This window comes from Drosophila grimshawi, unplaced genomic scaffold (assembly GCF_018153295.1).
Source record: "Drosophila grimshawi isolate 15287-2541.00 unplaced genomic scaffold, ASM1815329v1 contig_1367, whole genome shotgun sequence".
In the NCBI taxonomy this organism is placed as follows: Eukaryota; Metazoa; Arthropoda; class Insecta; order Diptera; family Drosophilidae; genus Drosophila; species Drosophila grimshawi.
Genome location: NW_025062889.1, coordinates 5,232,064 through 5,258,247, shown reverse-complemented (window position 1 = coordinate 5,258,247; position 26,184 = coordinate 5,232,064). Strand labels below are relative to the sequence as shown.

At 40.3% G+C, this 26,184-nt stretch overlaps 3 protein-coding genes across 3 annotated transcripts; 2 read left to right on the top strand and 1 right to left on the bottom strand.

Annotated features, from left to right (window-relative positions):
- The first annotated feature begins 9,388 nt into the window (after positions 1-9,388).
- Positions 9,389-17,999, top strand: LOC116805133 (skin secretory protein xP2-like). The gene is made up of 3 exons (XM_032735561.1): positions 9,389-9,409; positions 11,567-11,936; positions 17,498-17,999. The coding sequence occupies exons 1-3, from the start codon at positions 9,389-9,391 to the stop codon at positions 17,959-17,961; spliced, it is 855 nt and encodes a 284-aa protein (XP_032591452.1). The 3' UTR covers positions 17,962-17,999.
- A 1,705-nt stretch (positions 18,000-19,704) lies between these two features.
- LOC6560862 (protein cappuccino) lies at positions 19,705-20,516 on the top strand. Its single transcript, XM_001985783.2, has 3 exons — positions 19,705-19,795; positions 19,879-20,000; positions 20,072-20,516. The coding sequence occupies exons 1-3, from the start codon at positions 19,705-19,707 to the stop codon at positions 20,483-20,485; spliced, it is 627 nt and encodes a 208-aa protein (XP_001985819.2). The 3' UTR covers positions 20,486-20,516.
- A 3,059-nt stretch (positions 20,517-23,575) lies between these two features.
- Positions 23,576-24,584, bottom strand: LOC6560861. Its single transcript, XM_032735056.1, has 2 exons — positions 24,048-24,584; positions 23,576-23,985 (listed from the first exon to the last, which is right to left on the bottom strand). The coding sequence occupies exons 1-2, from the start codon at positions 24,048-24,050 to the stop codon at positions 23,716-23,718; spliced, it is 273 nt and encodes a 90-aa protein (XP_032590947.1). The 5' UTR covers positions 24,051-24,584; the 3' UTR covers positions 23,576-23,715.
- Between the last annotated feature and the right edge of the window lie 1,600 nt (positions 24,585-26,184).

The window sequence follows — 26,184 nt, the reverse complement described above, 5'->3', positions numbered from 1 at the left end:
TTTCGAATTTAGAAGCGCACAAGATTCCTCTAGGACCATTAACTTATTTTACTGTCACAGAAGAACCCCCTTTAAACCAATGCAACTTCTCAAGTTGCATAACAATTCAGTTGATTGCGTTTCCACAAACTTAAGGGTCAGCACTTAAATGGCACTTGTAGCGCAAATGATAATCAGCTCTAGTTAATTATATCGCTTAAACATTTTAAGTACGCCTACTCAACAGCCACGCCCACATTACACAAATGCGACACAACATATAAAAGTTGATGTGGCGCTCGCGCATAAAACAAAATTTCAACTGCAATTAGTCCTGCAAGGACTGCGAGCTACATTCGCTCTCTCTCCCTCCCTCTCTCTCTCTCTCTCTCTCTGGCTGTCTTTTTCGTTCTCACTCTGGTGATAAAACCATAAAAAATTTTACGCCAACATGGCAAATAATTTGGCTAACGACATTTTGTAACTAATGCTGAGCAACCGCAGCTACAACAGCAACAACAAGAACGATAACCATTAACACGCCCCCCCTCCCCTCCTCCACTCCCACTCGTCGCTGTCTACTCGCTCCCCTCTTTGTACACCCCCGCCTCGTACAAATGCAGCGCCAACTGGTCATTAAAAGCGCCCCATAACAGTTTATTGTAATGCCGTCGCATAGGCCAAGGCCCAGGCCCAGGCCCCGGCTCAGGCCCAAGCGGACGAGTGGCCACCCTTCAGTCCAGTCTCCACTCTCAGCGTTGCCACTTAATTAGAAAAGTTTCGTTGCGTCACGAGACAAAAGCCATTGACAGCAACTAAAACTTGTTCAAACTGCATTTCACGTCAGCAAGCTGCAGTGCAGGGAAAAATACACGGAAAATTCAAATTTCCATCTATTTCGGGTGTATCGAATCAGAAATATTCTCAAAATTCAACGAACTGAGATGCTTTCTAAAGATTTTCTATGGTTGGAATTAATATTTACCCCAAAATAGATAAAAACTCTTAGTAAAATATCATTCACTTCTATCCAAAAATAGCTAAAAATATCTAAATATAAATGAAGATAAACTATGCGCTTGTAATAATTTAATGTCCTTTCTCAATGCATAGCGTTAAGGATAGGACTATTAGCGTCGATTAACTGTTGTCTATGACGCTGGAGCTACTCAAGAACTGTAAAAGTCGGGGCATTATGCAATGGAGGTTAAGTCAACGGATGCCACCTGCACGACTCTATTTGCACATTTTTCCAATTAATTGCTTTTACGTGGGCGACACAGACACACCAGCGAATGTCAACAAAAGCCGCGGCACGAGCTACGCTCTCCGTCAACGCCCTTACCCCGCTTGTCAACCAACTCGATCTCGTCCTTGTGCCTGGCGGGGTGGACCTGCCTCACCCATTGTTAAGCCACCCGCTGGCAGAGCTCTGCCACAAACACGCGCGCACAAAAAATAAAGACCTGAATACAAAAAAAAAAAAAAAAAAAGAATAAAAAAAGTAAATCAAGCAAAGATATAGACTCATCAATGCTTTCAATTGAAATTTTTGCACGGCCGTTGCCGGCTCACGTGGCACTCGTTGTGGGTTTGGAGCGAAACGTTTTCCGTATTTGTGTATGCTGCGCGGGGGGCGAAAATACCGAAATTGGTGGAAATTGGAACTGCGAGTGCAGCAAACAATAAGCATTTACAATGAGACCAAATCTAGGCCTCGCCTCTCCACACACGCCGACAAACGACAGATGTTTGCCACATTTTGCACAGCAGCAGCAGCAGCAGCTGCCGAACCTTCTCTTCCCTTCCCTGCCAGCGCCGCACCAACTCAGCAATATCTATGCAAAATTTTGGCAATATTTGTTTGGATATATGCATTGTACATATTACGTATATGATAGAATTTGGTCCAGCTGGATATTACATTTAATATTCATTTATTGTCTGATATATCCTTTTGCCAGCATCTAAATTACTTTTTTGGTATCCTTGATTTTGTTTGCAGGTTAGTATATTCCGTAAAACAATAAATTTGTACAACAATTAAGCCCAAATCAGGATATACTAACTTGCAGCACAAACGTCTCCATCGAAACCCAAAACAATCAAAGAAATTGGTAGCAAAATCTGGGCGAGTCTTGGCGCCAGTTGAAAGTGGCTTTAAAGGCAAGTTGGTTGGCTGCGAAAAACAAAGGAATTTGGCCAACCGCAAACTGGGCGAATTAGCTGGCATTCTGATGGAGATGATAGTGAGGGGGCGTTTGTGCAACAACAACAACAACAGCAATCGGTAGCTGGTAGTGACAAGTCAATGGTAGAAACGACTGTCAAAAGCAATAGCAAGCAAAGTGAAACGAATCCAATTGGCGGCTGACAAAATTGCAGTTGGGGACAACAAATCTTCAAACATGCAACTTGGCGGCAATTGAAAACTCATTGACAGTTGACAACTGGAGGCAAGCAGAAGCTCAACAAAAGTAGGGACAGAAGGGTCTGAGCCTGCGGGGAAAACCAAACTCAATTGCAGTTACATTTCCATTTACATGTTTTTCTTTTTGTTTTTTTTTTTTGTTTTACTTTGCTCAGCAGCTTGTCAATGGCAGCAGCGCTTGTTGTTGTTGCTGCTGTTATTCATTTGTTTTTCTCGTTTGATTGTTTGTGTATTTTGGTTTTCTTTTCTTTCATTTTCATTTACATTGCTGAGACATTTTCTATTTGAAATTGTCAGCTGCAATTGATATGCATTTCTTTTTTTTTTGGTCTACTGATTGCGTTCGAGTTGTCTTCTCTTTGCCAGCAAATTGATTCGCATGCAAATTGACTAACAAAATAATGGCAATAATCAGTGCTAATGAAGCGTAAAAAAAAACAATTAAAATATGCGCTGCTCAAATAATATTAATAGACAAATTGCTTTGGCAATTTTTTCAAAAAATAAATTGCCGCACAGTCTAACGCGTTTGCAAGTGTGCAATGAACAAAAAAATGCATTTAAAATATTTTTGTTTTAGTTTTTTATTTTATTTTTTTTGCATTTTTAGTTGAATGTGTAGAAATGTTTTTTTGATTTGAAATTTAATGCACGTACTCAATGAAGAAATTCCAACAGCAGCGCATTAGCAGACATGCCCCTTCGCAGGGTCAGCAGCTGGATGGCTGGCTGACTGGCTGACTGGCTAGCTGGGTGACTGACAGGATGGGTAAGGAGAGTTAGGACATGGCACAGACGGGGGGCTCGGCTGCCAATTGCTTTTCAACATATTTGATGCGGCAATGGAGACGAAGACTTTCGACATTTTGCAACTTGGCCACGTACAAAAACGTTGGCAGCAAAGTGCAAAGCCAACAGCCCTGCTTAAACATACAAAATGTAGTACATATACACACACACACATATATATTCATATACATATGTATATAAATAACATGTATGTATGTAAGTGGGTATACGCCATGTTGACCGAACAACAAACATCAAATGTAATCGCAGCTAATAAGAAAACTAAGCAGATCCTTGCAGGTCACGATTTACGCTCGTTTCGCATTCGATTTAGATTTGCGATGCGCTATTGGCAAATGCCAGTGCATTCGTTTGCGAGCCAGCACAGTGGTGCAAGATATTGCCGGAAAGCTAAATGAAATTATTAGCACAAAGTGCTGCTTCATATAAAATACCTTACCCATTTGTTTTGCATATACAAATGAAATTTAAATATATTTTTAGGCAATGTCCTACAGAAGTGTTTTTAGAAAATGTTCTACAAAATTAATTGTATTATTATTGTAGAACAATTTTTATATATTTATAATAAATTTTACGGAAAAGAGAATGGAATTGATTAGCTTGAAATCCAGCTTAGCTTGATGTTGAATTTCCTATTTAAATAATTGATGGCCCACTGTGCGCAGTGTGAGCTCTCCGCTTTGGCATGTCAATGGACATTTAATGGCGTGCGCCATTATGCAGCGCATCAAATGCACCAAATACGCTTCGTTGGCAATAAATGCTGCATGGCTAGAGTTTTTCCTTTCTATTTTTGCCTTTATTTTTTGGGCAACTCTCCTGCCGAGAAAATTCGTGCCCCATTCCTTGGTCTCAGCTGCCAATGTGGCCGGCATCGTTGTGTCTTGGACTTGGGTTTTAGGTCTCGACCCTGGACACGATTTGCAATTTTGTGCAGCAGCAGCTTTCGTTGCGTCTCTCGTAATTTTTCGTAAATTTCTACACGTTCTTGCATTCAATCTTCGTCGCCGTCTGCCGTCTTCGTCTCCGTATCCATTGCTGTCGCTGTCCGTCTACGGTTTTCCTGGTGGCCTGTAACGGCATAACCTTTGAATAAAATTAGCATTATCAGTGCACATAGTTGTTGGCAGCCGTACCACAACGAGTGGCAGGTGTTTGCGCTGGGGATCAATAAAAATGCTCAATGTGCTTCGGAGCGCCATATGATGCGAGAACCATTAAGTTAATGCTTAGGCGCTTGGTGTCCAAAGAATGTGGGGGATTTGTGATTGCCAGCTAAAACCTATAAAGAAGATCGCTAGCAATTCATGATAGTTAAGGGTGTTAGGTAAAATATAGCTTAGTCTAACGGATTGTCTATCACAAAAGTTTAACTAATGAGATTTGGCATAGTTCAAGCAAATGCATCAAGCAGCTTAAAATTGAACTAAAAAACAAATAAAAATTTAGCAAATTTGTACATAAATTCTGTTAATTTACTCATTCCTTTTCACATTTGCTTATGCAAATGGAACCCATCGCTAATTTCCATTACTTCTAATTGCGCTGGCGGCTGTTCAATGAAATTTCCTTACAAACTTTGTTTTGTTGTCCACACACATCAATTACGAGTTTCTGCACACACTTTCAGTTGCCCCTCTCAATCGAAGCAGCCCCCAAAAAACTAATTGGTGGAAAATTAAGTTTTTGCACAAATATGTTGCGCAAATTGAAATGCAATCGAGGCAAAGCGGATTATTGAAAAACTTTTATGATTGAATTTTGTGTTGGCGCATCCCAAAACCGCCCGAAAAGCGCAACGAGAACTTAATGCAAGGACTTCTCTCATAGTGTATCTATATTTGTATGTGTGTGTGTGTATGTGTCTGTCTGTGTGGTACATGGCACATGTGCGACTGACAGAGCTTATGTATGAGTACTTATATCGAATGTTTGCCAAAAAGGCCAAGAATAGTGCCCTGCCTTTGAATCCACACCACAACCCACTCTGGAGCAGCCTTCAACAGCGTTACAACGATTTACTCGTATATTTTGCTACTTTCGCTATAAAATATAAATATGCAATAAAACAAAACGACGACAGGCCAAGCATATGCATTGCTGTCTACCACCCAAACGAACCTCTGTCTCTCTCTCTCTCTTACTCTTACTCTCTCTCTGTGTAAAAATATTTGCTAGAAAACGAAGACATAAACTCAGAAATATGGCGCATTTGGCAAGACAAAAAATATAAAGGAAAAGCAACAAACAGCAGGAACGGAGCCAAGACAAAGGCATTTCTAAATGGCAGTAGCAGGCAGAAAGGAGCACTGAAGACATACATGACAACACATGACTTGGCAACAAGGAAACGGCCAGGGGGACAGGGGGGCCGCTACATTGGGGCGTATACGTATCGCATTGTTGTGCTAAATTGCGCGCTCAGCTGGCGCACGAGTTGACTGCATTTTGCTACTTGCAACGGGCTGAACGGGGTTGGAGCAGAGCGAAGAGTATCGCCCACTTTATGAAGCGCACATATGTTGCATGAGGCGTGGAGGGCTGAGCGCTGCGGGGCAATAAAAAATGAAAGGCTTGACAGCCGCACATTCCCTAGGCAAATCACTGCAGTTGCACATAAAGCAAATCGTTTGGCATTTGTTTTGATTTGCAATGATTGTTAAAAATATCAGCGCTGACAGTTGGGGATTGTAATAACAGATACTATGTTGTATGCGATGGCTCGTGAAAGTCTTATAAATGACAAATCAGTTGAGATACCAAATTCAAATATTGGTTCCAGTCTGTGCACAAAAAATATAACTCTAACATCAGATTGCATTTTCAGCTGCTTTTGAATAGATTTCTTCTCGTGTTACTTGAGAGATGTTAATAATAAAAGCTGTGATTAAGAAATATTAAATGAAGATGTTAATTGATCAGAAAAAGAAGACTCGCAAGAACAGAAGATAGTCAAGCAAATGAAAACAACTTGTAAATAGATACTCTTTTCAAGTTTCCATTGGCTGTCAACACCTAGATATATGTGCACATAATTATAATACTTAAGCAGCTCACTCAGTAATTTATTATGCAACAATATGTCAGTATCATACAATGTCATTACTCAACCCCTGAGAATGCCACTTAATGACTTTGAACAGTGCACTTTTCGTCCCTCCCATATGCAGGTGACCTAACTGACCCTTTTAACCAACTCTCTCTGCACTTGAGAGTGAAAGTTTCTTATCATAATTTACAAGACAATTAGCCAAACATTGGTCCCCAGTCTTCAACGAGCTGATGTTGCTGCTGCTGCTGCTGCTGCTGCTACTGCTGCTGCTGCTGTTGCTGCTGCTGATGTTGCTGCTGCTACTGCGGCTGTTCTCGACCATATCGATGGGAAAAACTTTGTCCGTGTTGTTGTGAGAGCTACTTAAAGTTTACAGGGGGAGTTGCCAGACAATAATTAGCCAAATTTATTGTAATTAGAAGCACATGCACGGACCACATACTACGTATCGCATGCCAGATACATGAGCATGTGGCGGCTCTGGGTATCCGCATAACGATAATTATCATTACTTTCAGCCGTTAGTTGGTTGTCGCATGTGTGCGTACGAGCAGAGAACGCATTTAATTGCACAAAGCACAACATTCGCAGTTGCCACTTTTGCTCGCTCTTTGCGACTTTTTAAATAATTCAGTTGACTGTAAGTGGCCAGCCTGGCTGCACATCCTCAAACTGTCCATGCGAGCCTGTCAGCCAGTCATATGGCCAATAGCAGCGGAACACGACCAACAACTAAGTGAGCCAGCTTAGCTGGAGGCATGGAGGGATGGAGTACAAAAGGTAGATGTAGAGAGGTAACTGCGTGTGGCACTTGCAGTCGAGTCACGTCACAGTATGTCGCTAATTTTTCTGCTCTCTGCCTTGTTTTCGGAGTTCTGTGACGAAAGTTGTATGTTTCACTGCAACTTTTTGGTTAGCTATTTGAAAATACACTCTCCAATGATATTTAGCTTAAAGCTAAAAAAAATAACCCAAAAACCATAATTAAAATTGGTTTTAAATTACCTTTTTTGAGTTTTATAAAATTCTACAAGAAATACGTTCATCTTTTCAGAAGAGAGTAAAAATAAATGTTGTCTAAAAAGTATATGAAAACTTCTTACAACTTAAATAACAATCGATAGTTTTCACGAGTTTGTTTAAATATTCGCCTTGTGACAACAAATGAGCAGAAAGAAGGTCTACTTTGAGAGGAAGAGAGAGTGCTACAGGGGGGAGGGAGAAGAGCGAAAAGAGCGGCACACGTTTTCTTTTGTAAACTTTATTATTTCGTGTTAAAAGTAAATAAACTTATGCGGGTCTCCTCCACCTCACCCAGCACTCCGCCCTGGCTCCCGCTATCTGTGCGAGTATCCACACTTAAGTGAAATGCTAGACGAGGGGGACACAAAACTCACACGTACATGGATTTTAGTGTGGGTTAAGGTTGCTGCAAGACACGGTGTGTGGGAAGGCGGGAAGGGTTGGAGGAGGTTGCTGGTTTGCATTGTTTGCCATTTGCGGTAGCTTTGGCATTGCTTTTGGCTTTGCCGCTGCTGCTGTCAGCCAGCCAGTCCAAATTGAAATTGGACATTAGACGTACACACAACGACAGAACAAAATGGCATCTGCCGCGACTCTGCTGACAGCTACAACAACAACAGCAATAACAAATGCAGCAACAACTACTGTACAGCTCCTAGTCATGCCTTGTGCCGCACACTCATTGTGAATGACAACGCCCCTGGTACGTGATTTCATTTCCGTTCGCCTTTGTGCACCATGCACCTCTCGCAAAACTGGGCAAACTGGCAACTGGCAACTGGCAACTGGCAACTGGCAACTTCGCTTCGACTCTGAAGTTCTCGACTCTACTCTACTCGACTCGACTCTGCTTTATTTGCCTTTTATTCGAGGGGTTCGCTTTGAATGCCAAAAAAGACCAAAATTCCAACTGTAGCTATATATAACATATATATATATATATGTACATACAACTGTATACTTGTATAAATGGGAGGCATTCGCAATTGTACAGCTTACTACTGTGCATGCGTGTCGTTTCATTAAGAACTTTGCGCTTATCTGGTTGGCTGGCATTATATTTAGTGGGGCCAGGTGGCTCCACCTACCGCACACGAAACGCACTACAAATTTCATGCCTCTCTTAAGCTGATTTATGAGTGTGTGTTTTAAGTGTGCGTAGCTTATGTGTGTGTGTGTGGCAATTAGTTCGTTTTATACTTGACGCTGGTCGTAAGAATATTTAGATAGAATTTCTGTTTGTGTAACAACGATCTTCTTTATATATACAACTAAATAAATCTCGCACACATGTTTAACATTAATTAATGTTTTTGTCGCTTCTAATTTTACCTATTCTCGGTGCTAATAAATTTACTAACAATCTTTAATTAAACTACTTACACTCTTCACAATTAATTGATTGAAGCACAAAGGTCTAGAGTTAAGCAGCTGTTGATGCTATTTACGACAATATATACTTTATGGATCCGATATGCTTTTTATTTGAAAATTGTTTTAATCTTTTTTATTATTGTGTACAACATAAATTTACACATTTTATTTTATAATTTTCTTCTGCATCTGATATGCTATCAATGGCTTATAAAGCTTTGTTGTGCAAACTCAATCAAAATGTGTCATTAATATGTATAAGCTTAATTATAACTATATAAATCATAGCTCATTCATATGCAACGACGTGGAACTAAGCAAATGAAAGTAAAAGATGCAGATCAAACAAAATCAAAACTTAAATAATTATAATCAAAAGTATAACAACGAATAATGCAACAGGTCGAATCAGTTGACAAAACTTGCTGCAGTGTAAAGGGAATTAAAAAATTATCATTAATATAAATTAGCATTTACATGAATTCATAAGCGGATCTTAATTACAACTAATGAAGAAGCGGCCAAGAGAACGAATAAGAATCCGAAAAGGGAAACGGAAAAAAACCAAAATTAAACAGGCGGAAAGATGCTGATGAGCAAAATTTAAATTTCAAAGTCAAGGCCAAAACAATTGAGGTATAATTAGCCCACAGTTTTGTGACGCTCAGCAAAACGGGCAGTACAAATTATGCATAATATTAAAAAGGCAAGAAACCATGGTAACAATAACCAAACAAGTTAGTGTTTAGTATGTTTAAAACAAAATCGCGTCAAATTGAGCTATATTTGCATTAATTATGCGGCAAAGCTGGTCAGAGCTGCAGATGTGAATCAAATAATAATAATATGGAAAAGTGGGACAGGCCGAAGAGTAACTGAGAGCCGTCGAATAGCACAGCATAAACGGAAGCTTAGCCATGGAAATCGTCGTCAGCAAATTGACCGTCAAAACGATCGACATTTACATACAAAATTTGGTATACGAACAAAAAAAAAGAGGGAAACAAACAAAACATAGAAAATTTGAAATTTTATTTAGCAGCTAGTAAATTGAAGAGCAAGTTTTAAAATTCGCTTGGGCCATGAATCTTTCAGTTTGTTTAACAAGCAATGTCTTGTTTGCACTTGGATTGCGAATGATCCCACTCCTGACCAAACCCAACAATACCATTCAGAAAGCAAATCTACAAGCAAATATTTGTACAACGCAAAGGTTAAACAGTAATGCGCATGATAAACTGCCGTATAAACTGAATTTGTAGTTGCAATCTCAAGTGTCTAAGCAAAGTCAAAGACGATGTCGGCGTGACAGCAAATTAAAATATCACCATAAATAATGAGCAATACAGCGAAAAATAATGAAGCATTCCAAGCGTGTGTACAACTATGGACCATGAGGAAATAATTTATAACACAATGGTCTAGCAAGGCGTTGAACTTTAATTATAAATTTAAATGTTAATTTTAGAAAAAACTAATTTAATTAAATTAAAATACTTTATGAATGCAATTTTTTCCTTATTCGATTGAATAGTAATATTTCTAAATACTTGATTAAATAATCAGAAAATTAACACATATTCTTCTATATTCTCTTCCTATTTTAGCTACATAAATCTGTGAAACATTTAACTATTAATATATTCGCTGATTTGACTAAATAATACCATATCTAAAGCATTAATCTTTATTCTTTTCCAATGTAATTCTGTCAGCTACATTCTTATACTACCTAATTAGTTAAGATTTATTTATGATTTTGTTTAAGCCTTGCACAAATGTGGTAAAGAAATTTAAATTTATACTTGATAGCATCGCAGATAGTATAATAATATAGCATCTTCAGAAACCTCATGCTCATGAATATCATGTCATGATAATGTAAATTTGTTTCCTGAAGGCGATCTATCTTAAAATGTATCTAGTGTACAAACTGCAAAGGCGTTAAAGACAATAGACCAACGTTGTGCAACCTTCAAGAAGTTGTCCGAAGAAGTTTTCAATAGCCAGGCCCAAATTTTAAAGCATCCACACAGCATCATAAAACACAACTGGTTTTGTGGTACTCAAATTAACCAAAGACAAAGAATTAATGGCCAAGGGCCTTAGACAACATTTTTAGTGCTGACCGCATAGAAATTAATAGTTTTTGCGAAAAAAAAACAGAAGTTGGGAAAGCCAAATTACTTTTTTTATAAATCAAAAGATAAGTAAAAACAATATGCAGTGAGACAAATTTCAACCAAATATAAATGTATTAAAAATTGAATTTTACTAGAACAAAGAGTTCTTGAGAAGCCATAAACTCTAAGCTTAAACTAGTCCGCTATGCAAATAAAATGTAATTTGAGTGTATTCGATTTGAGACAAGGCATTTGTCAAAGATATAAGCGTGGCGGCAAACACATAAATAATAATATTAAATAAATAATATACATTTTTAACAAATTTCCCGTTAGCAGTGATTCTTTATGACATTTGATAGCAATATAAAAAATTAATTTAATGGCATAAATTAAACAATAGCATGATAAACTTTATGGCCAACAAGACACGATCTTGTCAGTAAAAAAATATATCACCAACAGTAGAAATCGTTGGCCCCCAAATAATAGTCGGCTACCAACGAGTAAACATTTATATTCAATATTCAAGATACAGCATGCGATTAGCAAATATCTCTCTTGGTTTTGGCAGGTTTGGAGTATTCGAATACTCTGCTCTCTCAACTGTTCGGTGCTATAAATAGTTTCGGACCAGCCCCAAAACAGACAGAAGCAATTCAATAGCTTGCGGAATAAGAGTCGAATCTAATCACTGAAATGGTAAGTTAAGAAAAATACGGAATTTAACATTCAAGGATTTGATTTTAATTGTGGTTTTTTCTGATTAAGAAATTCTTGGTCGTTGCCGTTGCCTTTCTGGCCTGCGCCAGTGCCGATGTCTCCCATCTCGGTGGATCTGGCTACAACTATCAAGCACCCGCTCCGGCTCCGGTTTACCAGCCCGCTCCCGCACCTGTGCACTACGAAGCACCCGCTCCGGCTCCGGTTTACCAGCCAGCACCTGCTCCCGTCCACTATGAGCAACCCGCACCTGCACCAGTGAACAGCTATGTGCCACCAGCACCAGCACCAGCACCAGTGCACTACGAGGCACCCGCTCCGGCTCCGGTCTACCAGCCTGCACCTGCTCCGGCTCCAGTCTACCAGCCTGCACCTGCTCCAGTCCACTACGAGCAACCCGCACCTGCTCCAGTCAACAGCTACATTCCCCCTGCTCCTGCTCAATCCTTCCAGTCAGCACCCATCCAATCCTTCCAGTCGGCAGGCGCTCAATCCTTCCAGTCGGCAGGCGCTCAATCCTTCCAGTCGGGAGGCGCTGAATCCTTCCAGTCGGCAGGCGCTCAATCTTTCCAGTCGGGAGGCGCTCAATCATTCCAGTCGGCACCCATCCAATCCTTCCAATCGGGCCCCGCTCAATCCTTCCAGTCGGCAGGCGCTCAATCCTATCAGTCGAACCAGGCGTTCGAGCAGATCGAGCAGCCCTCTGCCGATGGCTACCGTTACAGGACTGTGCGTCGTCGCGTCTACCGTCGCAACCGTCTGTAAAGCCGTCTCTCAGCTGTAAATAGTCAAACGCATCCTAACGAATTTCCCGTAGAATAACAATGAAATAAAAAGGAAAAATACTCAAATTGAAACTGAATCTGACTGAAACTTTACCAAATTGTTTTCCAATCAAAATAGGAAGACTGGCCGCACTCAATCAGCAACAGTCCCAATCAGCGGCTGCAGCGGGCAGCTCCAAGTTTATGAACCACTTCAAGGCATGCCTTCATTTAAGTTCGAAATTTATGAAAGCCAAATGCACTCTAAGAAAACATACCATTTTTCGATTATGAAATTTCCCACAGAAAAATATAGTTCCAATTCCAAAAGTCAAAGTAAATCGAAGATTATCAATTTACCTGATTGTTGAATTTATTTATTTTATAAACAATGATTTGATGAGTTCAAATCGAGTGAATGTTTTTTTTGCCGGTGTATTCTTGAGAGAAAAGGCGAAATCAACTTAGTATCCGCATCGCCTTCGCCATCGCCATCGCTATCGACCAGACAGATAGCAAGAGGCGGCCGTCAAGGAGTTGCAAGCAGCATGGAGCAGGAGTTGCCTCAGCCGCACTCCTTGTTTCCCCAAGGAGTCGGTCGACGCAGAGCATTCGGCATGCACTCACATTTATCACGAAATTTATGGGCTGGAATGAGCTTTGATGATGTGGAAATTTTTCTCGTTAGATTCAAAAGTTTCGCCCACAACCACGCCCACCATGCGGCATCGCATTCACATTGGCCTCATCAGGCCTCACTGACCACTTGTGGCTGCCGACTGCCGCAATTGCGCTAACAAGTGCCAGGACATGGGACACAGGACACGGGACACGAGAGCCAGCACATCGACGGGGTCGAAGACCAAAAGAAAATTAAAAAGAAAATGCAATGACTTCGACGACGTCTTTACGATTTGATTAGGGAAATGTCTGCAAGTTCGCGTTTTCTCCAATGAATTTTACAAGCATCCAGTTAATGCTCGGTGTCGTGGTTCAGGATTCGTACTTTAGAGCGTCGCCACAGCAGTCACATTCATTAAATGCCGCATATTAATAGGAATATGCCATTCTCTTTGGTCTGCAATGGTTTTTTAGATAACTTCTGTGTTTTACATTCTAATATTTAATATTAGATTCTCTGCTAGAATAAATAAAAATGCACAAATTTAAGAACGAAAAGCTGCCAAATGAATTGCGTAATTCAAACAAATAATTTTTTGCTGGACGCAGCCATAGCAACCACATAGATCGGGACAAAGGACGTGAGACAGTTGCCAAAGGACCACCAGACCTGATTTTGTTAATTGCATTTTGGTCAAATATTGGCAGCTTAATTAAATGAATTAAAATGCGTTCAGGCTCTGATGCTCACAACCCATCCTGGAAATCTATATAAAGATAGATGATTATGTGGATATTGTGGAAATTGCATTGATCCATTTTGACAGGCAATTACAATTTATAGACTATTGCCACTCACCACAAAAATCAGTTGGCATTTGTAACTGGAATGCGGTTGATTATGCTAACAAATTTGCAAATTGGAATTTAGCTAAAGCAATTAGAGGTATTTTTATAAATTTGTTTGAGCTTGCTATCATAGTTTTACACAACATAAGATGTGGTGAAAATAATCATTCCACACGATGAATAATAATTTGAACATTTGCGAAAATGTTTCTACTTTAGTATGATTTTATTTTATTTAAGTTAAAACTGCAATATGTCAACGAATTTAAGCACAATTACTAAACGCAAACTAATCAGCAGCAACATTTAGCGATGCTTGAATCCGAATAACAATCTGACAATGTGCAATTTTCAGCCTCATTGCACATTGCTCACCAGCTTAGCCAGCCAGCCAGAGTTCTCTGGGTAGTAAAAAAGATTGAGCAGATATGGCAGGTGATGGTGCAGCGGTGCTGCAGTGCTGCTGGTTCGAAAACAATTGACAGTTGGCTGCATTTGCAACCGCACTTAATTAGCAGTTAATGATGCTGATTAACACGCATTATGGCCTGGCATTCGGCCCACCTTCGACGAGCTCCGCTGTCCAGGTGTGCAATGTGTAATCAATGCTTTAGGCGCCATGGATTACAAAATAATCGCATGGCAGACAAGCGACACTGCCGCCCAAAAGTATGCAAAAGGAAATGAGAACAAAAATATAAAAAAAAACCAACACAAAAATAAAAGAAGTGAAATTGCGGCGCATATAAAAAGTGATGAGGCATGTATTGAGAGAGAAAGAGAGCGAGAGGGAGAGGGAGAGGCAGAGTGAGAGATGGAGCAGGATTACAACGAGCAACGCTTACGGCAACTCTGCACACACACACATGTAATATTGACAGTATCTGCGTAATTATATCGTCAGTGGCAGCCGCATGGCCAACTGATATATGCAACGTTGACTGCCTTCATTTATTTTTACTGTTACTGCAAATTGGGGCGGCGCAGGTTTAAATGTGCGGCGATGTATCACACCTGTGCCCAGACCCTCAATATCCTTTCAAACCACTCCCTCCATCATCCCAGCGCTGCAGCAAACGGCAGTTGCACTTCATTTGCAGCATTAATTTGTCGCGCGTTGATTTATCTCGCGAAATATACAGAAATACGACGTATTGTACAAACCGAGGGGGGGTTTGATCTGGGGTCCCTGAATTTATGATCTGGCAGGTCGTTGGGCATTCGAAAAACAGAAAAGAAAAATGTAAAATCGATTGTTAAACGTTGTTAGCTGTTAAAGAGTTTGGCATGCCGATTGGTCTTTAGTACTGCGGATTCACTCGATATTATCCCAATTGAATTCGTTTTAAAACACATTTATTTTACCAACTATTGGGGTTGATTTATGTGTGGTTCATTAGGCCCTGACCTTGAAGGTTGAAAGGTGCCCAAATGCTGGCCCGAACTTCAATTGGATTTAAAGCAGGAAACGAGCAAGCTGAAATCTATGAAATATATATTAGAAAAGCCGTTTAGCATATTTCGTGTGTGAATCAAAGCAAATAATTAATCAGCACATGCCGACTATTCAAATGGATATGTAAATGAAGCACTTGGATGAACGCTCAGTTGATTACAGATAAATATTTATTCAACCGACGAAGGGAGCAATTAAGACACCTCTCAATTGCTTAAGTGATGCGTAAGCAGCACTATTTAATTCACTTTATAACTTTGCACGTCTTCTCTGTGTTTATCAAATAAAAATAAAGGAATTAAAAACAAATTATTAACACGGGTTGAAACTAAAGTTGAAAAGTGCTTCAAGCACAAAGTGTTGACCCCAGCACAACAATAACAACGAGTAAATAATAAATGTCTTCATCGCATTGTATTCAAAAGTTGAAACTTTTTACTATCAAATTGCAGAGTTTGTAATGCCAACCAACAATATTGCATTGTTATACTTTGAATCACAATTGCATGCAATTTTTGGCTGTTGAACATTTCCCCCCCAAAATGCTTGCTGTCAATTTTTATAGAGATGCGTTGCAACTTCAACTATTAACAGCCAAAGAACTAAATTACGTATACGCAATGTGGCATGACATGCTATGATTGTGTGCGCGTTTGGGTTCAAAACATTTTGCAGTTTCAGTTTATTGGCGTTGCGAAAATAATGGAATTGACAAAATGAAAGCGGGTTAAGTGCTTGTTTGCATAGCTACAGTGGTATTATAGTATTTGCTTATGGTGAACTGCATATATATATATTTATTTATACATATATAAATGGCGACACAGCCGAATAGAGAGACGCCAAAATGTCTAAAATGTTTTTATTATTACTATTTTTTTTTTTTGGCAAAAGCTGAAATTGTTCATTGTCCATTTGTGTAATTAAAAGAGAGAGAAAAGCGCGTCCTTCACACGCACAGACACTCAAAACATTCGCCCACTGATATTTGTCACACATGCTGACATATCACGGCGAGAAACTGGCGGCAGTCGCACTGGCGACACTCTCCTCTTTTGAACTGAAACCTCACTCACACATACACACACACACACTGAAGTATATATGTGTATCTGCATATTAAAACTACGCATTTTAATTTGTATCTAGTGGACCGCATCCAAAGCATCGCCAACAGCCAACAAAATGGCAGCAACTAGTAGCGAGACAAATTTGGCAAATTCGCATCTCAGGTTTTCAGTTGGCTACAAGACCGGGCTTAATCAAATGACACTGGTCCGCCTTATCAGAGCTAATTAAGAAACCTAATCACAACTTCTGGCTTGCCCATCAACACGGCTTAGCTCAGGTCAGCGCTGCCCACTGTCGAGCTGACTTAAGCATCAGTGGGCAGGTAGTTGACTAATCGAAAAAAAGCATTTATGTTTTATGCAAATTAAATGTAAATTCAAGCCAACAAGTGCGAAAGGAACTAAATATTGGACTTAGCCGACTATTAGGGACGCTATAAGCATGTGAAGCATTGTAAAAATGTATGTTAAGAGAAAGATTCCATTACTTTTCTTCAAAGTCAAATAAAAAAAAGACAAAACAAATATGCTGAGAAAAATATGAAAATTTAATTTATAAAAATTATATCTAAAAAAAAATATGTTTTTAATTATTAATTTGTAAGCGGGTCTTTTAAGTGTGACAAACTAATTTACAAATTGTAATGCCGATGCCCTTCTAACATAAATATGTCTGTAAGACCTATATAAATTATTAAAAATTAATTATAAATTTACTTCCGTTTTCTGAACTATATGCAAAGCGCATCATAAATATAGTTCGACATTATTAAAAATGTTAATCTTAACGATATGCGATATTAGCTACCGTGTGACCCTGTCAACCACTCTTGATACCCTACCCCTCTAAATTACTTTATGTGTAACCAGATATTGACAATAAAATTCTAGTTTCTGGCATATTAAAAGCCTCTTATTTTGCGCAATTCTGTATCGAGTTTGACTCGACAGTGCGGACTCAGCACTGATCTGAGATTCATATAAATACTACCCGTCTCGGGCACTCCAAGACATACTACAAACCGAATCGTTTCAAGTAACACACACTTTCAATATGGTAGGTGTCACCACAGCCAGTTGGAGTAAGACATCGTCAGGACTAATTCTATTTTCGATTTTGATTCTCATTTGCAGAAGCTTCTTGTTGTCGCCGTTGCCCTTTTGGCCGTTGCCCACGCCGATGTCTCCCATCTGTCGGGCTACAACTATGCCGAGCCAGCTCCTGCACCCGCACCACTGCCCATTAAGGTTGCTCCTGCACCCCAGCCCGTGAACACCTACATTCCACCTGCAGCCGTCCCAGCACCCGCCCATATCGTCCCAGCACCCGTTCACAGCGGTCCAGCTCCTGCACCCATTCACATTGAGGCTCCTGCCCCAGCTCCAGTCAACCAGTACATCCCACCTGCAGCTCCCGCACCTATCCACCATGATATTCCAGCTCCAGCTCCCGTTCATGTGGCTCCTGCTCCAGCTCCGGTCAACCAGTACATCCCACCCGCAGCCCCCGCTCCCGCACCAATTCACCATGCTCCGGCACCAGTTCACCATGCTCCCGCACCAGTTCACCATGCTCCCGCACCAGTTCATATTCCTCAGCAGCCCCTCGAGGAAATCGAGCCCATCTCTTCCGATGGTTACCGTTACAAGACAGTGCGTCGCGTGATCCGTCGCCGTTTCTAGGCAGCGATCCAATGCCTGCCTTATCCAGGCGCCGACAAGTTGATTCAATAAATGTTTAAAAAAAAAACAGCTTGGCTTCTGTGATCTTATGGGCAGTATTTGGTCATAATTTTATGATTTAATCTATTGGCATTATTTAAACAAGCATGCTCTAGTCACGAGTGTCTGAAAGGATCTTCGCTTCTTATAACTGTCTCAGTTATAGTCGACAGGTTCCGAAGGATCATCAGCTTCTTGTGTCATACACATTTTAAAATGAATTTATAGGGTATTCAAAAGGGGTATATATAGTCCTAATCAGCATTACTCATCGAGTCGATGTAGCTATTCCTGTCTGCTTATATTCAAACTAATACCTCAGCTTGACAACTATCTTGATGAAGCTTGAAATATATCCGACTTTTTGCTTCAGGCAGTATTTCGGATCAATATACCATAATTTCGGGAAAAATCATCAAAATCGAATAACCATTTCAAATGGCTGCATAGAAACAATCGGCTCTTTTGATGTCATTTGGTTGCCAGGTCTGGAAGAGTATGAAATCGAATCTGCTAAGATCGCCGTTCTTTATATTTAAATATGCTTAAAAGCTTTTTTAATGAATGAATAAATTACAAAAAATGAAAGTGAACTCTGACTGTTCTAAAAGATTGCGAAAATCGCCTCTACAAAATTTTATAACTAAACAAACTCGTATATTAGTTGAGCATTCAGAATAGATTTTGATCTTGGTCTGCAGCATATTTTCGTAGTTTATTTCCTTGCATGGAAGATTTACGACATAATAAAGCAGTTCCATTATGTAAGACATTAACCCTAATTGGTATTCAGTTGAAGCAAACAGCTGGTAACCAAAATCCTATTTAATATGCCACATATTTGCTGGGAAAATAAATTAGGCAAATACTATTCTCGCCAATTAACTAACCGACTGGCCAGAAGCTGAAACAACAATAACAATAACCAGAGGAATGAACAGAAAAGAAAAACAAAAACAATTTATTATTAATTTTGGCATAAACTTAAAGTGATGCTGTGGGCTGAAAGCTCATTTGTTGAACATAAATTATTAATGTGAGCTGACAAAAAATAAAAGCTTGAAAAAGTTAAGCTAAAATTAGAAGTACAACAAGACAACATTGAAAACATAAAACATGAATTTTTAAACACCAAATTTTTTGATTTTGTAGTCGAAGATCAAAAACTCTTATGAAAGTGAGATATGTTAATGAAAATTAAGTCTATATAAGCAGTAAGAAAATCCATTTATAAAACTGATCTCCCATTATACAATTTATACTAGAACCTGTGCTATATGTTCAAGTATTTCTTCTCGATAAGCCGATAAGCATAGGGTCTTTATCAGTTCAACGTTAAGTTAAATACAGGAAGATATTCGCCATACATATTTCCTGAGCAGCTGGTATTTATTACGACTTTGTGTAGAAAATTAATCTAATAACCATAACAAAAGCCATACAAGCCAAATGAAAATGATTCTGAAAAAAAAGAGGCAACACTAATGTACGAGAGGCCCACGAACATACATCAACATCAAACACAAAATATAATAATAGAGACTCGACTCAAAGCCAAAAAAAACATAGAGATACAAATGAAGAAAAAACATTAACTGATGATATTCATATGTAAATGGACAAACTGTGTTTGATCTAATTAAAGAAGCTTGCTTGGTTTAAAACAAAAATAAAAAAAAATATTAATTGACCCCAGTCAAAAAGATGCATTGTCTTGAGGTGTCCGGCAAAAACCCGTCCAACCACTTGGCATTGGGCGCCCCTCTTCCGCCTCTTGTGAATCTCAAACTCTTGAGTTCGTGGCACTTGAGGGCAAACATCGAGATACAGATACAGTAAGATTGAGTGGCGTCACGCAATTAATATTTGCGGCTGCAGCTGCGACTGCTTCAGCTGACCGGAGGTTCAACTATTTGGGCTATAAAAACCACGGCGAGTTAAGAGTTCAGCAGTACACAGCGACTTGGACTCCAAACAGCAACAGCAACAGATTCAACATGGTAGATTGCAGTCATTAAACAATCCAATAAAAAAAAACATATAAAAATACCTAATCCGAATATATTCACAGAAATTCCTGATCATTGCCGTTGCCTTTGTGGCCTGCGCCTTGGCTGAGGCGCCCCAATCAGGCTATGATTATCCAGCTCCGGCGCCGCCAGCACCTGCACCGGCCTACATTCCCCCACCACCGCCACCACCACCACCGGCACCAATGAACACCTATATTCCCCCACCACCACCACCACCACCACCGGCACCAATGAACACTTATATTCCACCACCACCGCCACCACCACCACCAATGAACACCTATATTCCTCCACCAGCTGCTCCAGCCCCAGCTTACATCCCACCTCCACCACCACCACCACCACCACAGAACACCTACATTCCACCCCAATCCGAGGCGATCGAGCAGCCCGCTCAGGATGGATACCGTTACAGGACTGTCCGTCGTCGTGTCTTCCGTCACCGCAACTAGAAGCAGCCACAAGCAAACCACAAAATTTCTATTGTTGACTAATGTGATAAAAGAACAGAAGAAGAGAGTGATTCAAAATTTGTTGTTAAACAATTGTTTTCAGTTTAATGTAAAATAATAAATTTTTAAAAATATTTCAAACAAAATTTAGCATTTTTTACTGTATATTATTTTCATTTTATAGCTCTAAAAGTAGCTCTTTCATAAGTTAAAAATTTGCTACGTTATCAAAGTTGTTTTCTTCTGAAATACTTATAAATCTTGGATGATGATGACTTAGGGAACTTAGGAAACTTAGCTTAAAGACAGTCATTCCTTATGCCAAGCTCAAAATCAATTTGGAATAGTATATTGAGAAATCCAACAGGTCTACCCTTCTGTGAGTTTTTGGCAATCAACTCAACTTCACCGCTTTGCTGCCACTGCCACTTAGCATGCCGCACAGTCCATTGATAAAAACCCAGCACGATTGCGACGAGCAACCATATCCAATATGTTTACCGCAGAAACCCTAAACAAACCGCTCAAGGCCAAACACATGTCACAGGCATTTTGGGCCGCCAACTCTCCTCTCTCCCTCTCCCTCTCTCTCCCTCTCGTCTCTCTTGTCGTATCGTCAGTGCAGTAAAAAGGTCAATTCAACGACCAGACCAATTTGTGCTCAACCCAACAAAGAAAAAAAAAATTGCTAAAACATTCAATGCCGCAAAATAGAAAAAAAAAAGAAAAAACCAAAGAAAAAAAAAAAGAAAAAACCAAAGAAAAAACAAACAAATCCTCGATTACAAAATCAAACAGCATGAGGCAAAAATTTGCTAAAAAACAAAGGAGCCAACTTGTTAGCCATAATGCAAAATGGGAAAATATGCGAATTCAATAAACTGCTCGCCAGCCGGAAAGGATGTGGGACTCGAGTCCTGTTGCAGAAGGAGGCACTCCCACAGTTCATATCCTTGTGCTCTCTCTTTCTCTCTATCTCTCCATCACTTTCTCTCACTCACTCTCGCTGTTTGGGGGCATATCTGCTGTGACATGGCAGAAACCCTTACAAGTCATTTGGCCAATTGCTGTTGACTTTGCTCTAAAACGAATTTCCTTCGGTCGTCGTTGTCGTCATCCTTTCGCTCCTTGTCCTCCCCTTGTCGTGGACGCCGCCAATGGATGCCACATATTTTGCACCCAGTTTATGCTGATGACATGCAAGTGGCAAAATTATTTGCGCTCGTGCATTCGTGCTGCTGCCAGGCGAATAATGAGCAGCAAACAAGCCATGGAAGTTAGCAGACACAGGACGAAGACACAGGACAATGGAGATCAAAACTACAAAGTGTGAGAGACAATATCATCAAGTGCCGGGTCTTGAGTGCTGGACACCCCCAGAAAATACTCTAATTTACTGCTGTAGTTATTGATGGGCTAACAAATTTGTCTGCCCAGATGTACAAATGAAAGAATTATAACAGGATAAAGAATACATTAAGTTCAGCTCTGTAAGTCAACTCAGCGGTGCAAATACCTCGTAGTTTAGAATAACATTCGAGTTGAATCTTTAAAGATACTGCTGCACTGATAATATTCAATAGATCAGCAAATATTCATCAGGTCATTGTATCTACAAACACAGCTAAGTTGCTGACTGATTAACCTTAAGTTAACAAATATTCGGAACTTTATTCAAACTAAAAAGACCTTTAATTAATGTAATAAAAATCGAATTAACACGAATATTATTGCTCAACCAAAAGAAAGTATTTTTAAGACTAATTTGTGGTCGGTGACAGTTAAAATTTTCTGTTTTTCCTTCCTATCGAAAGTATACAATGAATTAGATTTCGTGGCATTCTTAAGCATCTTGAGAAAGTATGCACTAGAACGTGGCGCTTTGGTGCGGGTATAAAAACAAAATAGCGTCAGACAACATCACCAAAAACCCCCAACTCTGCCCAACATCAGCAGTCGCCTTTGGTGGCAGCGTGTGACATACGAAAATTCCCCATGGAGTCTATCAACAGTTGATAAAGCAAATGTGAGTGGTGTGTGAGTGTGTTGGTGTGTCATGGTGTGTGTGTGTGTGTGTGTGTTGGTGTGTGTGTTGCTGTGTGTAAGAGAGATATCCCATGCTCATGCTCATGCTCAGCATTGGCATTTGCTGTTGTTGCCTTTGGTATGTACATAAGTTTATTATTTTGAAGGTAATTGGATTTGTGTTGCAGCAACAGAAGAAGTCAAGAGAGGCGACGACGACGACAGCGTCCAGGAAAATCGCATATTCTGCGGCAAAATAATAAGAAAATATATATTTTTTCTTACGCGCCGACAAGGACAATGAACCTAGACCAAGATGGAGATGGTGAAGCAGCCGCAGTTGGAGTCGGCGACATCTCGAATCGCAATCGCAACATATGCTCGGGCCAGGGAGTCGCTGCCATCAGTCGGACATTGGCCAGGAGCAGTAGCAGCAGCAGTCATTGTTTGCAGTCGTAATTGTTTTCCTAATGGATAAAGTCTATAAATTTCAGTGCTGGACACACAGCACAGCCAAATGCGAAATATGTCACGAATGTTAAGCGTTTTATAAACGACGACTGCCACAACCCAAAACCCAAACGAGATGTGCAAGCTGTGGCAACTTATCGATGCCAGCAGCCACTCAGCGGGTAAGGAAAGTGGCCCCCCCCACACACCCCCTTCCATTCCTCCTTGCTTGCCGCTCAATGAATGGCAAATTAAGTTGTTTATGGAGCTGACACTAAAATCTACACGAAATGTTCGCCAACTAGAAGTTAGCTGACAGCTGACATCGTATACAATAATAATAATACAACGCTACTTGACTTCTGCCTGAATTCGTACTTCATTTAAATCTGTTTTCCAGCTTTTAGCGAAACCACAATAATAATTGTAAATCTCACTACACAACTGGAGAAAGATCTTCAGCGTTAAGATTCAAAATGTTCTCGAAACCCAGCTGAAATCTCTGCCAAGTTGTTGATTTCGATATTTAAATGAAATGCAAAGGGTTTTCAAGCAAGTTTTGTATATTTTCATAACTTATTGAATTCTTAAATTCAGTTTTGAGTATCCTGTTACAGATCCTTTGATGTTCATCAAAGCAAATACAAGACAACAATCTACTTCTGCTCCTAACTCCTCTTCGAGTCCAGAGATGACAGCAACAAAAAACAAACTAGGCTCTCATCTCAAGCACTCATTTTATCTACAGTTGGATTTTAGTTGCGGTGACGGAAGACACGACGACGCACAGTCTTATAACGATAGCCATCCTGAGCGGGCTGCTCGATCTCCTCGATCTGTGGGGGAATGTAGGTTTCGACGGGTGCAGCGGGGGGAATGTATTCGGGTGCTGGTGCTGCGGGCGGAATGTATTCCGGAGCTGGTGCCGGTGGTGCAGGCTGTGGGTAGTCATAGCCAGATTGTCCCAACTCGGAGACATCGGCAAAGGCGCAGGCCAAAAAGGCGACGGCAATGATCAGGAATTTCTATGAAAACAAATGCGATTAGATTGTGCAACCAAGTGTCCATTTCGGCGTTTTGTGTTTACCATATTGATGATGATGGTTTTTTGCTTTGGTTGTTTCTGCTACAATCGACAAACTTAGTTTGCTGTTGGTCTTGTGTTGAATGCAAGTCTTTATATAGTTAATGTTTTGTGTTCAGCGGATCCGATTAGTGCCAGCGGCGACGGAAGCGGCCAAATTGACTTTGAACTTGATCCAATCGACCCAGTCGCCCCGTCTCGTTCGCACTCGCAACCAACTCTCAAACCGAAAACCAGTTTTTTTTTGTTCGACTTTTTTTTGGATGCACACATAGAGTTTGATAGATTGATGAAGTTATGATCACGTTTTGTCTTTTTTCTCCAATCATTATTTTGAACGATGAGTGATTCGAAGTGGACAGCAGCCAATTGGCTTTTTTTGTCGTTAATGGCTTTGAGGTCAACACTAAATGCGCTTTGTGCTGGAAATGTGGCCCTTTAATTGATTTGCCTATGCCCCAATCCGGGGCCAAGCGGCTGACTCGAAATCTGGCCCTGAGTAGCGACCCCCGCTAGAAGACCTTTTTTTTCGTCATGTCTTGTTATTATTTTTGTTGCTTTCGTTTTGTTTTTTTTTTATATTTTTTATATTTTTCATATTTTTTATTTTTGCTGTTGTGGCTTGAAAGTGTGTGCTTGATTAAAACCAAATTTAATTTGCATTTTGTTTGAGCGCGTACCTAACTTCAATTACTGTCCAACTGAAACTGAGATACTCAGTTCCAAACTTGAGCGGGGGCACTGAAATCCCATGCACAGTGGTCCCAATAGGCAAAAGATATATACTGCAAAAAAAAAGTCAGAAGAGCAAGAAACAAGGAAAAGACCAGCAAAGTCCAGAAAGCAAAAGTCCATTTGTCCATTTGTAAACCAAAAACTGTTGATTTAAACATATCATGGCTTAATTTGCAGAATAATTCCATTTAGCTATACGAAAACCAATAAAATCCTTTTCATTTATTTGAATATTAGCAGAAAAACTACTAATTTTTGCAGAATTTTTCATTAATTTCTTTTACATTATTTTTCATTAATTTCTCCCAATTCTTTTGCAGTTTTTCTTTTCATTTCTTTTTTTATGCCGTTTTGCAGCCTTTTTAATTCCACTGTGCGGAATTCTTTGCAGTCCCTGATAATATTGCAAATTATTTTCTTTTTTATGTTGATTATTTTTTGGACTGCTGCTCCGCACCCACGCCCACCTTGCCCCCCAACCCACAGGCACCTTGGCCAGTTGGCTTTGGCCTTTGCTGCACGTTTCTTTACAACATTTTTATGAACTTTGTTTTTCATTTGCTTCCCGTTTCCGTTATATGCCGGAGCTCATCATATTTTAATGTGGCGGATTCCGTGGCGGCATCTTTTGGCATTTTCTATGTTCTCAAATTATTCTCAAGAGATTTGCAGTTCGTGATTTTAGCGGGCAATTTTATTGGACCGCCGTCTGCTCAACTGAGAAGGGGGGTTGGCTCCTCATCCACAGGTGGGGTTGAAGGGAGAATGGGGTGTTAAATCACACCCCCACCCCTTGCAATTGCAGCTGATGTTGGGCTAAAGGGTGCTGGTTGAGGTTTGAGAGAGCGCTGGGGGAGGGGAAGGGGCGGGGATGCACGAACATATCAACTGGCTTTTAATTAACGCGCTTAAGTCCGCATTAACTTGGCCTAAGCCGTTTTTAATTTCTCAGCTACCCGCCGGCGCTCACATAATTGAATTAGCCAAAAGCAGCAGACGTTTGGGACGCTGCGAACCTGAGACGTCCTCCGTTATCCTTGATAATTAATTTAGACGCAATTGTCCTGTGCAGAGCCCGTGTGCAGAGAGTGGACACTGAGACAGTGGTCGGTGGACAGTGGACGGTGTCCACTTCACAACCCAAAAAATCCTTTGCCGTTTCACATCACGTGCGGCGATTTTTTCATAAATCGCCAGCATGCGACAGCTTTGTCCTGCAGGAGCGCTACAGGAGTCCACGCCACAAAAGAAAAGCTGAGCATTTTTATTGCAAAAAAATGAAGAGCCAGTTTTGACAACGCACGTCCAGTCAGAGGGGTGGGGCCGGGGGCAGGGCGCAGGTTGGGTAGACACAGTAATAGTAACAGAGCAAGATGTACACGTAGATCGCATTGGATGCGTCAAC